This window comes from Lynx rufus, unplaced genomic scaffold, assembly GCF_022079265.1.
Source record: "Lynx rufus isolate CCGP_SWC_20201006 ecotype Redwood Valley unplaced genomic scaffold, mLynRuf1.p SCAF_27, whole genome shotgun sequence".
In the NCBI taxonomy this organism is placed as follows: Eukaryota; Metazoa; Chordata; class Mammalia; order Carnivora; family Felidae; genus Lynx; species Lynx rufus.
The window spans coordinates 8859531-8875894 of NW_025814842.1; the positions used below are offsets into that span (position 1 = coordinate 8859531).

Genomic DNA, 16364 nt, shown 5'->3' on the forward strand with positions numbered 1-16364 from the left:
CCAAAACAAACCATAGGTGTTAAATGGGCAGATTTTACAGTGTGTGGGTTCTATCTAAAAAAAATAACCCCAAAACAAGTGTTAGGGAGGAAGCTTCTGGAATACACCTCAGACCCGTGGCCCAAGGGATGAGCATTTATCCACCGCCTCCTGGCCCCTGCAGTCCCCCTCTAGTGGAGGGGGGCAATGTCTGGTGGAAACATCTTTCTCCTGCCGGCTTTGGCACGACTGAGTGGCTGGGTCCCCCAGGCGGTGGCAGGCTAGAAGGGAGGGCTTGACGCTGGAGCATCTCAGGAGTACCGAGCAGGCTGTTGTGGGGACATCCCAGGAGCACCAAGCAGCAGGGGAAGCCCAGGCTGGGGTGGAAGGCCCGGTGGATTTGTAGCAGAGCAGTGAGTCCATCTGAGGGGGCGTCATGGGGGTCACCTTCCTCTCCAGTGGAAAGTGACAGAAGAGGGGTAAGGGAAGCTCCTGTGGGAATCCCAGTGACAGATCTGGGGGCTGGGACCTAAGGGGGTGGCAGTGGTAGGGGTGCTGTGTTCTCAGATCCCGAGTATGTTTGAAGGAAGAGAGCTGATGGGGATTACCAATGAGACACAGCGAGGAATCTGGAAAGCTCCACGGTTGCCAGCCTGAGCAGATGGAAGCTGGAATTTGCCAAGGTGGGGACACTACAGGGGGGCACGGGGGTGGGGATGAAGACTCAAAGCTCAGTTCAGGTCTGACAAATGGGAGAAGCCGGCCAGAGACACGAACGTGGGAGTCGCAAACACACACTCGTGTCAGAGCCGTGACTCATGGAGCCCGGCGAGGGGGCGTCTGGAAGAGAAGAGGCCCCAGGACTGAGCCTGAAAGTCGGCCACAGGGTTTAGGGCGCAGAGGCCGGGATGGAAGTGCTGAGTACAGTAAGCGGAACAGGAGGAGAGGAGCTGGAGACGGAATAAACAACTCTTCTGAGGAATCGGGCCGCAGAGGAGAGAGCTAGAGCTTACTGGCAGTCTGGTGGAAAAGACCCAGTTGAGGCAAAACTAATGTCGGAGAGAGAGGGGAGCAACACCCGCCAGCATCTTCTGAGTCAGAGGGGGCTCGGCGGAGAGCCGGCGGGGGGGAAAGGGAAGGTTTGGAAGGAGAGCCGCAAAAGGGCCACCTTGGGGGAGGTTGGCATGACCTCCAGAGCAGGACGGCCCAGCTCAGGGTTGGAGAGCCAGGACTGGGAGGCGCCCAGCGAGAGGAGCCAGACTTGACGGGGGCTGTGGTTTAGCGGAAGGAGGATAGCGAGGGACGAAAGGGCACAGGAGCAGCAGAGGAAGTGGTGTGATAACTGGCCAGGCACCGAAGTGGGGACGGAAAAGCCCACAGGAGGGGGAGGGAAGGAGAGAAGGTGGCCGATGGATGGCTCTCAGGTCCTGGCCGACAAGGCTGCAGAAAAGAGGGGCTGTCATTCCTGACAAAGAGGAGGCCCAGGACTCGGAGGCCCAAGTATCTCGAAACGGATGGGGAGAGGACTTTGGTGGGAAGGCGAGCGGCAGCCTTCCAGAAACCCTCTGAGCTGGGCACCAGTCTGCCTTACGGCCCCGCCTCACCCCGCCTCACCGAGTCTGGTGCGTCTGGGGAAGCGGAGCAGGCTGGGCCCTCCTCTGCCCCTCCCTCCGCCCCTCCCTCCAGCACACCCACGCCCCAGCTGCCAGAGCCCCAAGGTCAGAGGAGCTCGCCCCCTAGCGGCCCTGGTGAGGGGGTGTCACGGGTTGTGGCTGCCGAGAGAGGCGCTGGGAGGGAGGTGAGCAAGGCACGGGGCAAGGAGTGTGCAGGGGCCCAGCAGGGTGACTCCTCTCTGACCAGCCAGCCTGGCCCTCCTGGAGTCCCCGGCTCTGGGCCATCCTACCTGCTTCCTCCGTCCAGACTGGGAGAGCTTCCAAGGCTCCCGGTCCATCAGCTGTACCATCTCAGCTTCTTCCTCCCGGGTCACGAAGTCCTCTATCAGCGTCACACCAGGGAACGGGAAGGCCCAGCCTTCAAAGTCAGACTCCTCAGCCCCCACGGCCCAGCCAGTGTCAGAGTAGTAAATGAAGCGGTGTGTTTTCTGCAAAAGACAGACGAGGGACCTGGAGCCGCCGAAGCCCTTCCTCACACTGTGTGTGCACCTTCCGGAGGCCCCTTCTTAGGAGCGGCCCCTGCCGAGAGCTTCTCCCTCCCCTGGTGCCACTTTGGGAAGCAGCTGGAGTCCAGACTAGGCTGAGAGAGGCAGTGATGCAGAAGCCCTGCCTGGGGCCCTCTCCTTTGTCACATTCCTCAGCTGTAGGTGGGAAGAGCATCCATGTAACCATTTTCTGTTCTGTTTTAAAGATGGGGTGACCCAGGACGAATGAAGTTAAGGAACCGGCTGAAGGCTGCACAGCCCAAGGCTGCCCGCGAGTTCACACTGTTCTAGCGTCACTGTGGGGTGTCTCCTGCCCTCCCCAGCGTCTAAAGGAAAGGACCCCGGAGCTGTTCGGAGGGCGAGCACGTTGGACAGCTAGAGGGAGAGGTGGGGAGGACTCCGGGCCCGGCCCTCCTCTGTGGTTGCACAGGCACTGCCTCAATCTCCCTTCGAAGGAGAGAACTTGCCAGTCATCCTGGAGGAGTGCCCGGCTGACCCCCTCCTGCTGCAGTGCCTTCAGAATCTGCCCCAGGTTTCGGCCAGAGACCATCCGGGTCCCAGGCAGCCCCCGGCCAATGACTCAGCGCAGGTCTGGCTTTTCATACCCAACATGGGACTCCTCTACCAGTCAGTCTGCTCCGGAGCTCCCAGCTGGGTTGGCCATGACTTTGTCCCAGCGGTGTGGCAGCACGAAGCCCTCCCTGCCCAATTAATTCTGCTCCCTCCCCTTTTGCATTTCATGGCCGTTGCTACCCACCCCATTGTCCTCTGTCTTCTAGCACTTCACATGGAGGACATGTTACAGTTAGGGAGCCATCCTGGACCTTCTGCTCATCCCACAGACATCAAGTTGAGCAGGTGCTACCCCACAGTGCCCTGTGTCTCCACACCCATGGTCACAGGCAAAGTTCAGACTTTTGGCACTTTTCACGCTTTAATTGCGGTAAGAAAAAAAAAAGTATATATATGTACACACGCATATGTACATATATGTACACATGTAAGTATATACGTATATATATACACGTATATACATATATATACGTGTATATATATACGTATATACGTAAAACGTATTCACCGCCTTCACCACCAAACCTTCACGATGTGCACCCATCTCCAGCATTTTTTCATCACGTAAAAGCAAACCTCTGTACCCATTAAACCACAACTCCTTCTTTTCCCCCAGGCCCAGGCACCCATCATTCTACTTTCTGACTCTAAGAATCTGATTACTCTCTGAACCTCATATAAGTGGAATCCTACAACATTTACCCTTTTGTGACTGACATTTCAGTCAGTATAATGACCTCAGGATTCATTCATGTTGTGTCAGAATGCCCTTCCCTTTTAAGGTGCATAATATTCTACTGTACATATTGTGTCACATTTTGTTTATCCACTCATCCACTGATGGATGCTTACATCGCTTCCACTTTTTAGCTACTGGGAATGAGGCTGCTGTGAATGTGGGTGTACAAATCTCTCTTCAAGTGTCTGCTTTCAATTCTTTTGGGTGTATACCCAGAATTGCTGGATCATACAGTAATTCTACTCTTAATTTACTGAGGAATCACCATACTGTTTCCCACTGACCCTTCCAACCTTTTGCCAGGGACACTGTGACAGTTTCTTCCTTGGCTTCCCAGGCTCCATACTTTCCTATCCTCCCCTCCCCCTCCCAGGATCTTTCTAAAACTCACGTGTTAACTTCCTTTAAAACCCTCAGCAGCTCTCCATGGCCCTCGGGACAAATCCAGGCTATCCAGCAGCCACACACAGAGCCCTCTGTGATCAGGCCCCACTGACCACCCCCCAAGCATCACCCTCCTTCCAAACACACGCACCTACCCCAGGCCTTTATCTAAGCAGCTCCCCCAGTGGAAATGTCCTCGCCCACCTCAAAGGTTCTAAGTACTTTTTCATTAATTAACTGTAATTAATTTCCTCCTTGCCCACTTCTGCCCAACGGTTTCTAGGACCTTCGCCTTGCCTGGTTTTCGGCATCCTTTCCTCTTTCCGGTTCGTCTCCCCACTCCGTGAAGCTCCTGGCCCCACGGGGGTTACGTGGAGGTCCGCTGTCACACTACCCCCCACCCCCAGGGCTCAGAGGGGAGTTGCAGTCAGATGGCACCCACTCCAGCCCCTTCCCCAACCCAAACCCCCCTCAAAGCACTCATCTGATCCTGCAACGCCCCCACGGCGAGCGTCTCTGACACGGGTTGAACCGGGGCCCATCTTCGTAGCCAGTTTGGGCCTCAGTTTCCCTATCTGAAGAAGGGAGTTATGGCACGGCCCTTCCCCCAACCCTCACCTGCGGGGGGTGCTGCCAGGGCGGGTCACCTCCGCGCTGCCGCTCGCAGATCAGACAGGTCCGGATGCCCTTGCAGCCGCATTCCCGGAGGACTTCGGGGGCCGCCACCGCCGCAGCCGCCATCGCCGCGTCCTGGCGGCCAAAGCGCAGGCGCGGGGCCGCGGGGGCCGCTGGGAGTCGTAGTCAGCCCGCGGGGCACGAGGTGCGCCGGGCCGCTTCCTTCCGGTCGTCGCCCCCGACGGGCTCGCGCGGCGCCGCCTCCAGAGCTCCGCCAGCAGCGGACGTTAACTTCGGTCTCCAGGAGGCACGGACTCGCCCGGACGCCGGTGCCGTCGACCGGCCAGCGCGGGTCGCGTCTCCTCGCCATGGGCCCCCTCTCGGCGCGGCTGCTCATGCAGCGGGGGCGTCCCAAGAGCGACCGGCTGGGGAAAATCCGGAGCTTGGAGTAAGAGGCGGGCCGGGGGCGACGGGGGTCCGCCGGGCCGAGGGGTGGGGGGGTGGGGGGGTGGGGGGTGGGGCGGGGGACACACAGCCCGCCACCCGGGCCTGCGTCGCCCGCTGGGAGTGAAGAAAGTCTGCGACCCATGCCCACTCCCTCCCTGGCCCCGTTATCGCCTTGTCGGTTAGGCGGAGGCTGATCACTCGGGCCAAACTCAAGGCTGCCGTTATGAGAGGGGCCGGCTGGGCCCTGAGTGGCCTTTTCCCTGAAGGGGGCCCAGGCTTAGGGGGAGACAGTCCTGCAGAAAGGGTATTGAGCAACCTGTTGAGCTAATTCCCGAGGCCCAGGGCAGCACAGAGGAGTTCCCATAGAGGATGAGGGAAAGCGTTCTGGAGGTGCCAGCTGTACTCAGTTGTAAAGTAGTTACTAGATTTTAAGAAGGAAAAGCTGTGCACGAAGGTGATCCTCTGCTGGAAAAGGCTTCGGAGGCACCCTGGACTGTCCTGGGGGGGGGGGGGGGCTCCTCCTCTCCCCTCCCCCTCCCCTCAGCCCTCCCTGTCTGCCCCCACCCAGCTTGTCTGGCCTGAAGCTGCTCTCGGAGCACTTGGACCCCAAGCTCCTGAGCCGCTTGACGCAGCTGCAAGAGCTGGACCTTTCCAACAACCAGCTGGAGACGCTGCCCGCCAATCTGGGCCTGTCCCACCTGCGCATCCTCCGCTGCGCCAACAACCAGCTGGGAGACGTCACTGCCTTGTGTCAATTCCCGCAGCTTGAGGAGCTGAGCCTGGAAGGCAACCCCTTCCTGACTGTAAGTAGGGTACCCTCTCCCCCACCTGCCCCGTACCCAGGGCCGGCACGCTTGGGCTGAGCCACAGGTGGACACTGAGCCACTCTCCCTCATCCCCCAGGTCAGTGACAACCTGAAAGTCTCCTTTCTCCTGCCCAAGCTCCGTAAGGTCAATGGCAAGGATGCTTCCTCCACTTCCTCTCAGGTGGAGAACCTAAACCGGGAGCTGACCAGCAGGGTAAGGGAGCCAGCAGGCTTCTCTGGTGTTTGGAAACGCTTGGGGACCTTGAGGAATGAGCAGCACTGGGGGAACCCCGAGTGAGGGTCACGGGAGTGCTCTGCCCTGATAGTGAGTGGCCTTTATGTCCTAGCCTGACATGTTGCTCTGAGCCTGGCTGTGGTGCTTGGTCTCTCGTCCTGAGAGGTCTGGCTCTCCAGGTGTGGGAGCGGGGCCCGGCCAGGGAGGCTAAAACACTTTCAAGTAACCTTACTCTGGGCCAATTGCTCACGTGTGGGTTGTTTAGGACTGCGTATGCTGCAGCTAAGAAGGCTGTGGTTCAGTGAGACTTCCAGGAGACAGTGAGGTGGAGACAATTGGGGCCAGAAGATTGGATGCAGAGGTTCCACAGAGGGTCCAGGAGATCTGGGGTGGGCTGGGCTTGAATCTGGTCCCTCTGGTGGCAGGTCACCGCTCACTGGGAGAAGTTCATGGCCACACGGAGCCCAGAGGAGGAGGCAGAGAAGGCCCAGGCTGACTTTGTGAAGTCCGCAGTCAGGAACGTCCGCTATGGGCCTGAGTCCCTCAGCGAGTTCACCCAGTGGCGGGTATGGCCCTCATCCTGCTGTGCTGGGAGTTGGTTCTCCCAGATCCTCTATGGCTCCCATGCCTTCAGCTGCCCTGGAAGCCTCTGGCCATAAGGATTTATGGGAGAGTGGCATGGGTCAGGGAAGGCTGACTTAATGGTTGCATGGGAAGCACAGGCTGTTTGTCCCAGCAGTTGGGGAGGGGCTGGGGGCCCCTAGGACTGCATGTACCCAGCTTCCTGATGTCCCGGCCCCACATAGGTGCAGATGATATCTGAGGCGCTGGTGGCCTCTGGTGGGACCCAGGTGCATGAGACCGGCATCCCGGAGAGGCCTTCAAAAGCCACAGCCGCCCAGGAGCCCAGGGTAGGTGTATCATGCAGCTCTCAAGGCTCCACAGGCCTGTCTTGGCCTTTCCCGCCTAGGGAGACTAGAGGAGGGAAGGGGAGGGGTCCTGGAAATGAGCCCAGGAGATGGCCTCTGATGCCTGGGCGAGTTCAAGCTGACCTTGGGCCAACCCTGGCTTTCTACACCCATGGGAGAGTGATGCAGAGGAAGGAAGCCCTGGGCAGATGGGCCCATGGTCACCAGGCTCTTCTCAGCCCAGCCTTGACCCCCTCCACAGGCCAGACCGATGGCCTTGAAACGATCGGGTGACGTCTCACTCAGCTTGTCTCCCAGCAAGCGGGGATGCCCCTCCCCACCGGCCCATGTGGAGGGCAGCCCCATGGGCTCCGATGGCAGCCAGGTAAGCTCGCAGGGGCCAGGAAGCAGCTGGGCAGCTGGCAGGGAGTGAGGGCTGGGGCAGCTGTGAACCCCACCTCTGCCCCCACAGCCTGCCCTGGACCTGGAGCCCCTGCACTTTCTGCAGTGTCACAGCAAGAACAACAGCCCTCGGGACCTGGAGACCCAGCTCTGGGCCTGCGCCTTCGAGCCGGCCTGGGAGGAGGGTACATCCTTGTGGGGCAGGCAGGGCCAGGGTGACAGCCAAGGGAACGAGCAGGAACAAGCTTTCTGGTCAGGGGGCCGCCTCGGTGGATGGGGGACCTGCGAGAGACAGCTCATGAAGTGTCGTCAAGGCCAGGAAGGAGCTGCTGGGGCAAACCTCACAGGAAACGCTTTTACTTAGGCTGACCCCTCACAACAGGGCAGGCAGGGGCCACATCACAGACCGTGGCCACGTGTGGCGGGGAGGCCGTGTGTGTGATAGACTGCCAGACGGGCATCGTACTGCACAAGTACAAGGCGCCTGGCGAGGTGAGTGCCGGGGCCCTGCTCGTGCGGGACTGTGGGCAGAGTGCCGGGGTTGGGAGCCCAGGCTCGGCCACCCGCTCGCTAGGTGACTCTGTTCTGCCGGGCTTCAGTGCCGCAGGCCTGACCTAGCAGGCACCGTGCGCACGTAGCCCTGCCCCTTAGTGACGCCCTCTCCCTCCTCTCCCCCAGGAGTTCTTCTCGGTGGCCTGGACCGCCCTGACAGTGGTCACGCAGGCAGGCCACAAGAAGCGCTGGAGTGTGCTGGCGGCTGCAGGCCTGCGGGGCCTGGTCCGGCTGCTGCACGTGCGTGCTGGCTTCTGCTGCGGAGTCATCCGGGCCCACAAGAAGGCCATCGCCACCCTCTGCTTCAGCCCCACCCACGAGACCCACCTCTTCAGTAAGACCCTCTCCCACACCCCTGCGGTGTCCCCAGCACCCAGACGCCTCAGTGCGCCCTCCCCAGCACGGTAGGGAGCTCCTGCGGCTGGCGGGCTTCATGGCTGGCGCCACGCTCTGCTCTGGCCGTAGTAGAAACAGCGTGGCTTTGCGGACGACTGACAGGGCGTCAGATCCTGGCTTTGCCCCCAGCTGCTCCATGGCCTTGAAGCTTTCCCACAGCCTGGGCTGCTCTGTGACCTGGGTGGACACCCCTGCCCCCCAAGAGTGGTAAGCCAGACAAGGGTGATGTGTGAGCAGAGGCCTAAGAAGATGGCTGCCTGCCGTGGGGCACGTTAGATTAGGGCGAGGTAGGCAGCGTAGGCACTCGAGCCCTCCGTGGCCCAGCTGTGGCCCGGCCTGCCTCGGGCTGGCCTTGTGACCACGGCCTCAGCCTGGAATGGAGTCCGCGGGAGGAAGCAGGGCCTCCTCAGAGCCGCCTCTCCCCTTCCCATCCCCTGCCCAGCGGCCTCCTATGACAAGCGGATCATCCTCTGGGACGTCGGGGTGCCCAACCACGATTATGAATTCCAGGCCAGGTGATGATGCTGAGGGGTGGGGGGGGGTGGGGGGGCGGGGCGCCAACACAGGGCCGCGGTCTCACACTCTTCCCCACCTGCCGGCAGCCAGCTGCTCACACTCGATGCTGCCTCCATCCCACTGCGCCTCTGCCCTGTGGCGTCCTGCCCGGAGGCCTACCTGCTGGCTGGCTGCGAGGGTGGCTGCTGCTGCTGGGACGTGCGGCTGGACCAGCCTCAGAAGAGGAGGTGAGGCCGGCCCGGGAGGCCTCGAAAGCCTGGCCGCGGCCAGTCCAGACGTCTGACCCTGAGCGGGACTGCCGGGGGTGGTGCCCAAGCTGTGCCCTGTTCTGGGCAGCCAGAGGCTGTTTTCAGGGGCCTCTTCCCAAGTCTGGTCTGTCCCCACCTCCTGCCAGTCTCTCGAGGAAAGCCTCGTGACCCATTCCTTCCCTGGTGTTCAGTGGGGGGGAGGGGGACCGGGCCGGGTCACTTCTCTGAGCTGTGATCACCTCACCTTTGAGGGCAATGGGGAGACGCGGGGCTCATCTGTACCACCCGGTAGGCCAGAGACTGAGCTCAGCATAGCATCCCTGCCCTTGCGGGGCTCACAGCCTTGTGGCAGAGACAGGCATTAAAAAAGATGGCCAGTTACCCCCAAGGTGTGAGGTCAGGTGCAAAGGAAGACTAAGGTACCATGTGAGCCTAGCAGGGAGTCAGGCAGAGGGGGAGGTGCTCACACAGAGGCAGCAGCCTGTGCACAGGGTGGGGACAGCTGCCTGACCTGGGAGGTCTGGCCCAGCTTGGGAAGCTGGAGGAGATGGCACAGGAGGTGGTGAGGTTGGTCGGGCCGGGGCCACTGGCCGTCGGCCCCGGTAAGATTGTGAATTTTGTCCTAAATGCAGTCGATGGCCTGGGAAGAACCTTAGAGGTGGGTGACAGGAGTGAGGCAGCTGCTACATGGAGGCAAATCCCAGAAGCTTCAGCACGGGCTGGAGCAGTTGTCTGGCCCAGTGCCTGTGGTGGCCTTGTGCCACACCTGGTTAAGCCCTGGGCCTGCCCCCTACCCTTTGCCCACCCACATCTGTCTGGGGTCCAAGCCCTGTGGTGGCCCACGCCTCAGATGGGTCTGCTGCTCCTCAGCCGCCTATCTGGCTCCAGGTGGCACGGGGACCGTGGGCAGCTGCCGGGTGGCCTTTCCAAGCAGCGTCGACCCCATACGCTTCTCAGCTTGGAAAAGTGCAGCAGTCACTTCCCACCACCCTCTGGCTCCCGGCACCGGCCCAGAACTGCCTGCCTCTCCAGACCATTCCCGGCCCTGCCCCCCAGGATGGGGTGGGAGAACCAGCCCCTCCTGCTCCTGAGTTCCCACCACCTGTGGCCGTGTCCCCAGAGGTGCTGGCTCCCCTTCCAGGGCAAAGCCGAACCTCTCCAGGGCCCGGGACAGATCTTGTCGCGTCTCCTAGTTGGGGCAGAGGGCACGTCTAGAGGCACACGGCTCCTGTCCATGCAGGGGTAGCTGACCGGCATCTGCTGCTGCCCCGCAGGGTGTGTGAGGTGGAGTTTGTCTTCTCCGAGGGCTCGGAGGCACCAGGGCGGAGAGTGGACGGGCTGGCGTTTGTGAATGAGGATGTCGTGGGTGAGTGAGCCCTGCTCAGGGACAGCCTGGCTGCCTGAGAACCAAGGATAGGCCCCGGTAAGGCCTTTGTGGGTCGCTTCTCCCTGGGCTGGGTTTTTTGGTTTAAAATTTTTTTATTTTGAGAGAGAGCACAAGCGGGAGAGGGGCAGAGAGGAGAGACAGAATCCCAGGCAGGCACTGCACCATCAGTGCGGAGCCCGACGTGGGGCTCAAACTCCCCAACTGTGAGATCGTGACCTGGGATGAGATTGAGTCGGATGCTTAACCGACTGAGCCACTCAGGCGCCCCTCCCTGGGCTGGGGTTTAGGGGCTCCTGAGGGGTCCCCGCTATGCGACAGAAGTGTTTGTGGAGAGGGCCAACCCCAGTTCTCGCCCGCAGCCTCCAAGGGGAACAGCCTGGGCACCATCTGCCTATGGAGCTGGAGCCAGACGTGGGTGGGCCGGGGCAAGCAGTCCACACTAGCGGTGGTGGTCCTGGCTCGGCTGCAGTGGTCACCCACCAAGCTGGCCTACTTCTCGCTCAGCACCTGTCCTGGTGAGCCTCTTCCCCCCCCCCCCCCCCCAGCCGCCCCATCCCGCCCTCCACCTCCCGGAGCTCTGCCCCACCTTTCGATCTCAACGTGTGTGTCCTGGCAGATGAGGGCATCGTGCTGTGTGGAGACGAGGAGGGCAACGTGTGGGTCTATGACGTCAGGCACATCCTGACCCAGCAGCCTCCACTGCCAGCAGCTCCGCAGGCCCCGACGCAGGTAGGCACCGCGAGTCCCTCTCCTGCCGCCGGGACTGCTGTGTAGGAAGTGGGAGCCCAGCCCCCCTCTCTTCCCCCCAGATCCTTAAGTGGCCCCAGCCCTGGGCCCTCGGCCAGATGGTGACCAAGACCATGGTGAACACAGTGGTGGCCAACCCCACCTTTACCTACCTCACCGCTCTGACAGACTCCAATATCGTGGCCATCTGGAAGAGACCGTAGCCAGAGCAGGGCCTCCTGCCTGTCGCGGAGCACCAGGGACACAACTTAACTTATTCAGCTTTGGGGCTAATGACAGGGAGCTTTTTATCGGCGAATGTTTTTATTAAAGTCTCTACTGTTTAAGAGAAGACTGGAGAGCGGTTTGTGGCCCCGTCTGGCGTTCCTAGTCTGAGACGGGCAGGCGGACCTGGCAGCTGAGGGACTCCTGGAAGCACTGCCTCCCTGGCCCCCCCCCAGCTTTGCTGTTGTTGGTCTAGAATGAGGGATCGCGCCACCTTCTCAGACAAAACTCTGAGCCTTCCACTCTGAAATACAGCCCCAGAGTAACCGTGCAAGAGGTCATCTACCTCCATGGAGCCTCGCAATCCACGTGCTGTGTGGTCACCTTGCTTTAGCCCACATCCAGGTCTCTTCCTGCCACACTTTTATTTGGAAGGTAAAACAGACTCTATGTACATACACATTGGCTCTGGAGGGAGGGGCTCACCAGGATGTCCCCGAAGCTGGGGAAGCAGCTCTCTACTTGAGGCCTGGAGAAGGTTCCAGTGCAGGTGCCAAGCAAGACCCCTCCAGCTTTCTATTCGATGCCTTCTTGCTTGTCTTTGATGGCCACCTGAGCAGAGAGGGGCAGCAGAGCACTTAGCCGGAGAGGCCCGGGGCTGGGTGCCAGGAACACAACCCCAGGGTCCCTGACAGAGGTCTGCCAGGGAACTGCCACCCTGGCCCCTCTCCCGGGAGCCGGGCAGTCAGCAGCGGCCCCACCCCATCTGTGCAAGGTGCAGATGACACAGATGTTAAAATCTGACAAGCCGTGGATCTTTCCCGCTCTATCTTGGGTCTAGACTTTGAGCCCCCCTGCAGGGACAGGTGTGGCCATCCCCCCTAACTATGGGACCCCCACCCCAGGATGAGCTGCCCCCTCCAGAAATGCCCTGGAAGCAGCCAGGCCTTACAAACCAGAGTAGCCGGCACCACAGAGAAGACTTGGGGGAGGAGCCCCAAGGGGCCATAAGAGCACCCAAGGAAAGCCTGGAGCCCTCAGTAAGGTCCCACCCATGCGTGCAGACAGCAGGCTCCATAACCCCTTAGTCCGCACTTGCTCGAGACTATAGTCACATCCCTGCTCGGTCACCACCTGCCCCCAATGGTTGCCCCGGATGTGGGCACGAGAACATCCCCGCCCCCCGCACAGCTGGCTCCTCACCCGGAATCGCTCTTCCAGCAGCGAAAGCTCGCTGATGAGGTCTGTGATGGCATTGGTGAAGGCCTCCTGGGGGCTGTAGTCCGGTGTGGTCTGCACCCGAATGATGATCTTGTGCTCCAAGGGGTGGGGGACTTTGTAGCCCGCAAACAGCACCTGGGGGTCCTTCAGCAGCTGTCTGGGACACACAGATGGCCAGTGTGACGCAGGGAGGCTGAGCCCAGCACCCCTGGGGATTACCAGGCCTATCACCAAGGAATCTTCCCATTGGGTTGAAACCTGTAAGCAAATACAGCCGGGGGGCTGACCCCAGGTGGCTCCCTGCTCTTGATTTCCCCAAAAAAATCCTGAAAGAAAACGCTTCGAAGATAGACCACATGGGGAAGCCTCTCATAAACACATCTGTGGGAATCCCACGTGGTAAGCAGGATTTCCAGAAAACTTCCCTCAGGGAAGTCAAAAGAGCCCTCCCTAGGCAGCCAGGATTCAGTAAACCAGAACACAAAATACGAAGCCCGGCTTCCAGCCCGATGAGAGCAGTAAAGGCAGCAGGGGGAGAAATCGAAGTCCTCTGGGCAACACGGGCTGGCAGCTGCTGCCCACACACAGAGGGCCCCGTTCTGCAAGGCTGTGGCGAAGTGAACTGAAGCCCGGGGGACGTGCCTCGCCTTGCATGGGAGCGGCGAGGCCCCAGGAGGGCCTGAGCACCACCACCCGGCTCAGGGCAGGACTCGGCCAGAGAGAAGACAGGCGGCCAAGTCCACCTCCTCCTTTCAGCCGGGAGACCGGGCAGGCTCCTGCCCACGACCTCAAACCTCGGAAAGACCCGGCCTCACCGATAGTGCTTTTCATCAGTGAAACAAATCCTTGGGCCGGAACAGCAATCGCATCTGGCCGGGATCTCACCGGCGTAAACAAACACCCACCAACCAATATCCGCGCTCTGTCCACAGGGGCGCCAGATCACCACAGCCTCTCTCCCACCTCTTTCCTTTACTCTGTACGTTACAGTCTGGCACGTGTTATCTTTGCATGCCAGGTGTTACTGAGGTCACCGTGACAAACCGGGGTGGCCGGGGTGGGGGGCCACTAATCCTGACTGCTGCTCCGTGCCCAGCCCCAAAACACAAGTAGGTCTGCTCTCCTCTGGCTCCCTGCGCGTTCGCTTCCTTTCCTCAGCTAGATGAGCCAACACAGAAACATGGCTACGTGAACCGACACGGGTCAGTGTCCTGCAGAAAATGCACGTTTACGTGTGAGCTGCCAGAACAAGCACCCAGATCTTCCAGTAGCTCAGAAAGACCAGGAAATCTGGAATTTCTGCTCTGCCTCAGAGAGCCCCCTAAACACTGCCCAAGAGCCTTTGCCTTGGAACTTACGATTTAATGATGTTTCCTAGCGTGTGGTCTTCTTTGTTGATGGTGAACAAACAGGCATTGGGCACCTTGGTGTCCTTGTTAATGGTAATCCTAGGAAGAGACAAGAGCAACTGATGGGGAACAGGGTCTCTCCTCCCCCAAGTCTAAACCCTGCCCTTCAACGCTGGCTCAAATCCTACCTCCTCCTGGAAGCCTTCCTCAATCTCTTCAACCATAAAGACCTCTGACTCAGCGCGCAGGGTGGCTACGCCCTGATTCTGCCGGGACCCTCACCTACTCTGGACTGTTCCTTGTTCCTAAAGCAGAGTTCCTCCACCTTGGCACCACTGGCATTTAAGGGCGGATAATTCGTTTTTGTCGGGGGCTGTCTTGTACACCGCAGGACACGACCGGTATCCCTGGTCCCTACTCACTAACTGCCAGGAGCACCCCCTTCATGACAACGAAAAATGCAGACACTGCCAAAGCCCCCCTGGGGGGCAAAATGGGCCCCAGTGGACAGCCTCTGCTCCCAAGGGAGACTAAGTGGCTGGTAAGGGCTAGACCACAGAGCCCTCCCTGCATGCCAGGCTGTTAAGAGAAGGAAAAGCCGATGCTTAATTGGCTTTCCGTAAATTACCTCGTTAAGCTCCCCTAAGAGAAAATCCTGTGATTGAATACAGCAAGAAGCCCATTTTCCAGAGGAGGCTTCAAGCAGATTAAGTCACTTGCCCAAAGGTATGGAGACGTTAAGTGGGGTATCCAGGAGCCAAGCCCAGTCTGAGACCACGAGACACCCTTCTCCTTCCCCCTGCAGGCAAGGGGTCACCCAGGGTTCCCCACGGGCGAGTGAAGATCGGACTAGAGCCTAGGAGTCATCACTCTGGCTGCATCAGGAGGATGAAAGCGGCGGCCAGGAAGAGAAATGAGGAGGCTGTCGGATCCCAGAGGAAAAGCACTCTGGCATCAGGTACCCTGAGTTCCGATACAGACCGCCACTTCCTGTGTGCCGGGGCAGTTACTCAGCCTCTCTGAGCCTCAGTTTCCTCCTCTGCAGAATGGAGACATTCACCACCGCCCGGCAGGGCAGTCTCAAGTTTGGCGTACGCAGGGCGAAGCGGACGGGACGCCCAGTAAAAGCTGCTTCCGTCCTCCCGGCAGTGGACGAGCCGGAGGAGCTCCAGACTCTGCCCGCGACCCCCGGCCCGCCCCGCCTCCACTTACTTCTTCTCGCCCTCGAAGAGCAAGAACGACTCGAAGGCGGGAGGGGCGTTCATCCTAGCGTCGCAGCCGCCACCACCGCCGCCGGCAGAATCCTATAACACCACTTCTTCCGGGTTAGAGGCTGCTTCCGGGTTACTCCGGCCAGGCCGAACCCGCGTGAAGACCGGCTGATTGCCCCCTATCGGCCCGGAGGATGTACCGCAGGCACGAGAAAAGCCCGTGGGACCGAAGGCGGGGGCGGGGGCTGGTGGTTCTGCGCATGCGTAAACCCGGAGTCGGTTCCTTGTGCTCGTTCCCCTGTGGGCGCGCTTCGGCCTCCGCTCGCGGTGCTGGCAGCTGCTCTGCTGGTGCTGAGAGGGCCTCTCCGGGCTAAGTGGCAATGTGCCCCTCTCCGCTTCCCCGTGCCCCTTGATCCTTCTTTGGAGATGTGCCCTCGGAGTACCCAGCGAGGCCCTCGGAGGATGGAGCCAGGGCGCAGTGGGCAGCTGTGGCCGGCGGGGGGCGGAAGACGCCTCACGGGCTCCCGGTCCCCGGGCCAGTGGGTTGTGAAGCCCCCGCCAAGGCCGCCTGCCACGGGCCCCCGGCTGTGCCGTCCCTGGCTGGCCAAGCGGGCTTGTGGCCTAATGAGCTTGTTAGCCAGACAGCGGGTAAGGGCTGGGGACAGGTGTATCCAAGGGGGAGAGAGGAGCTTGGAGGGGCAAGTGTAGGAGTCCGTTTTCATTGGTTGGTATTCGGCAGACTACGGTTTAGGGGTTTTTGGTTTTTTAATGACTGCTGTTGAGATCTATCCCAAAGCCAATTTAATCTTTTTTTTTTTTTTAATGTTTATTTGTGAGAGAGGGGTAGGGGGACAGGATTCAAAGTGGGCTCTGTGCTGACAGCAGAGGTCCCCACGTGGGGCTTGAACTCAGGAGCCCGGAGCTCATGACCCTATCCAAAGTCGGAAACTTAAAGGTCGGAGGTTTAACTGAGCCACCCAGGCGCCCCTACTACTGTTTAAAGGCCCTGCCTGAGCTGGCAGAACCAAGGGCCTGGGTCTCCCATAAGCTACCGAAGCCTCAGCAGCGGAGGAGCCCCCAAGGAAACCCGGAGCTTCCACACCACTTCCTGGGAGGGGCTGTTGCCTCCTGAGCTTTGGGCCCCTGGGGTGAGGAAGTGGAGGCTGGCACCGGCCTGCAAGCCAGGCCACACCAGGCTAAGTAGGTGGGGAGGAATGAAAGGCAAGGAGGGTGACAATGCCCTGAGGCTGTAACCCGCCCTTCTGGGCCATCCTGGGAAAGTTTGGA

At 60.2% G+C, this 16364-nt stretch overlaps 2 protein-coding genes across 3 annotated transcripts; one reads left to right on the top strand and one right to left on the bottom strand.

The window, feature by feature from the left end:
* The first annotated feature begins 591 nt into the window (after positions 1 to 591).
* On the top strand, positions 592 to 11423 carry LRWD1 (leucine rich repeats and WD repeat domain containing 1). 2 transcript variants are annotated; one of them, XM_047089422.1, is made up of 16 exons: positions 592 to 662; positions 2344 to 4896; positions 5464 to 5698; positions 5799 to 5915; positions 6362 to 6502; positions 6743 to 6847; positions 7107 to 7229; positions 7317 to 7431; positions 7629 to 7738; positions 7925 to 8132; positions 8637 to 8709; positions 8797 to 8937; positions 10233 to 10324; positions 10705 to 10860; positions 10962 to 11074; positions 11155 to 11423. In XM_047089422.1, the coding sequence occupies exons 2-16, from the start codon at positions 4424 to 4426 to the stop codon at positions 11293 to 11295; spliced, it is 2343 nt and encodes a 780-aa protein (XP_046945378.1). In that variant the 5' UTR covers positions 592 to 662; positions 2344 to 4423; the 3' UTR covers positions 11296 to 11423. The 2 variants fall into 2 exon arrangements, with proteins under 2 accessions (XP_046945378.1, XP_046945377.1); XM_047089421.1 differs by lacking the exon at positions 592 to 662 and having other exon boundaries at positions 2424 to 3080; positions 4117 to 4896.
* A 279-nt stretch (positions 11424 to 11702) lies between these two features.
* POLR2J (RNA polymerase II subunit J) lies at positions 11703 to 15185 on the bottom strand. Its single transcript, XM_047089428.1, has 4 exons — positions 15079 to 15185; positions 13876 to 13965; positions 12500 to 12674; positions 11703 to 11908 (listed from the first exon to the last, which is right to left on the bottom strand). The coding sequence occupies exons 1-4, from the start codon at positions 15129 to 15131 to the stop codon at positions 11873 to 11875; spliced, it is 354 nt and encodes a 117-aa protein (XP_046945384.1). The 5' UTR covers positions 15132 to 15185; the 3' UTR covers positions 11703 to 11872.
* Between the last annotated feature and the right edge of the window lie 1179 nt (positions 15186 to 16364).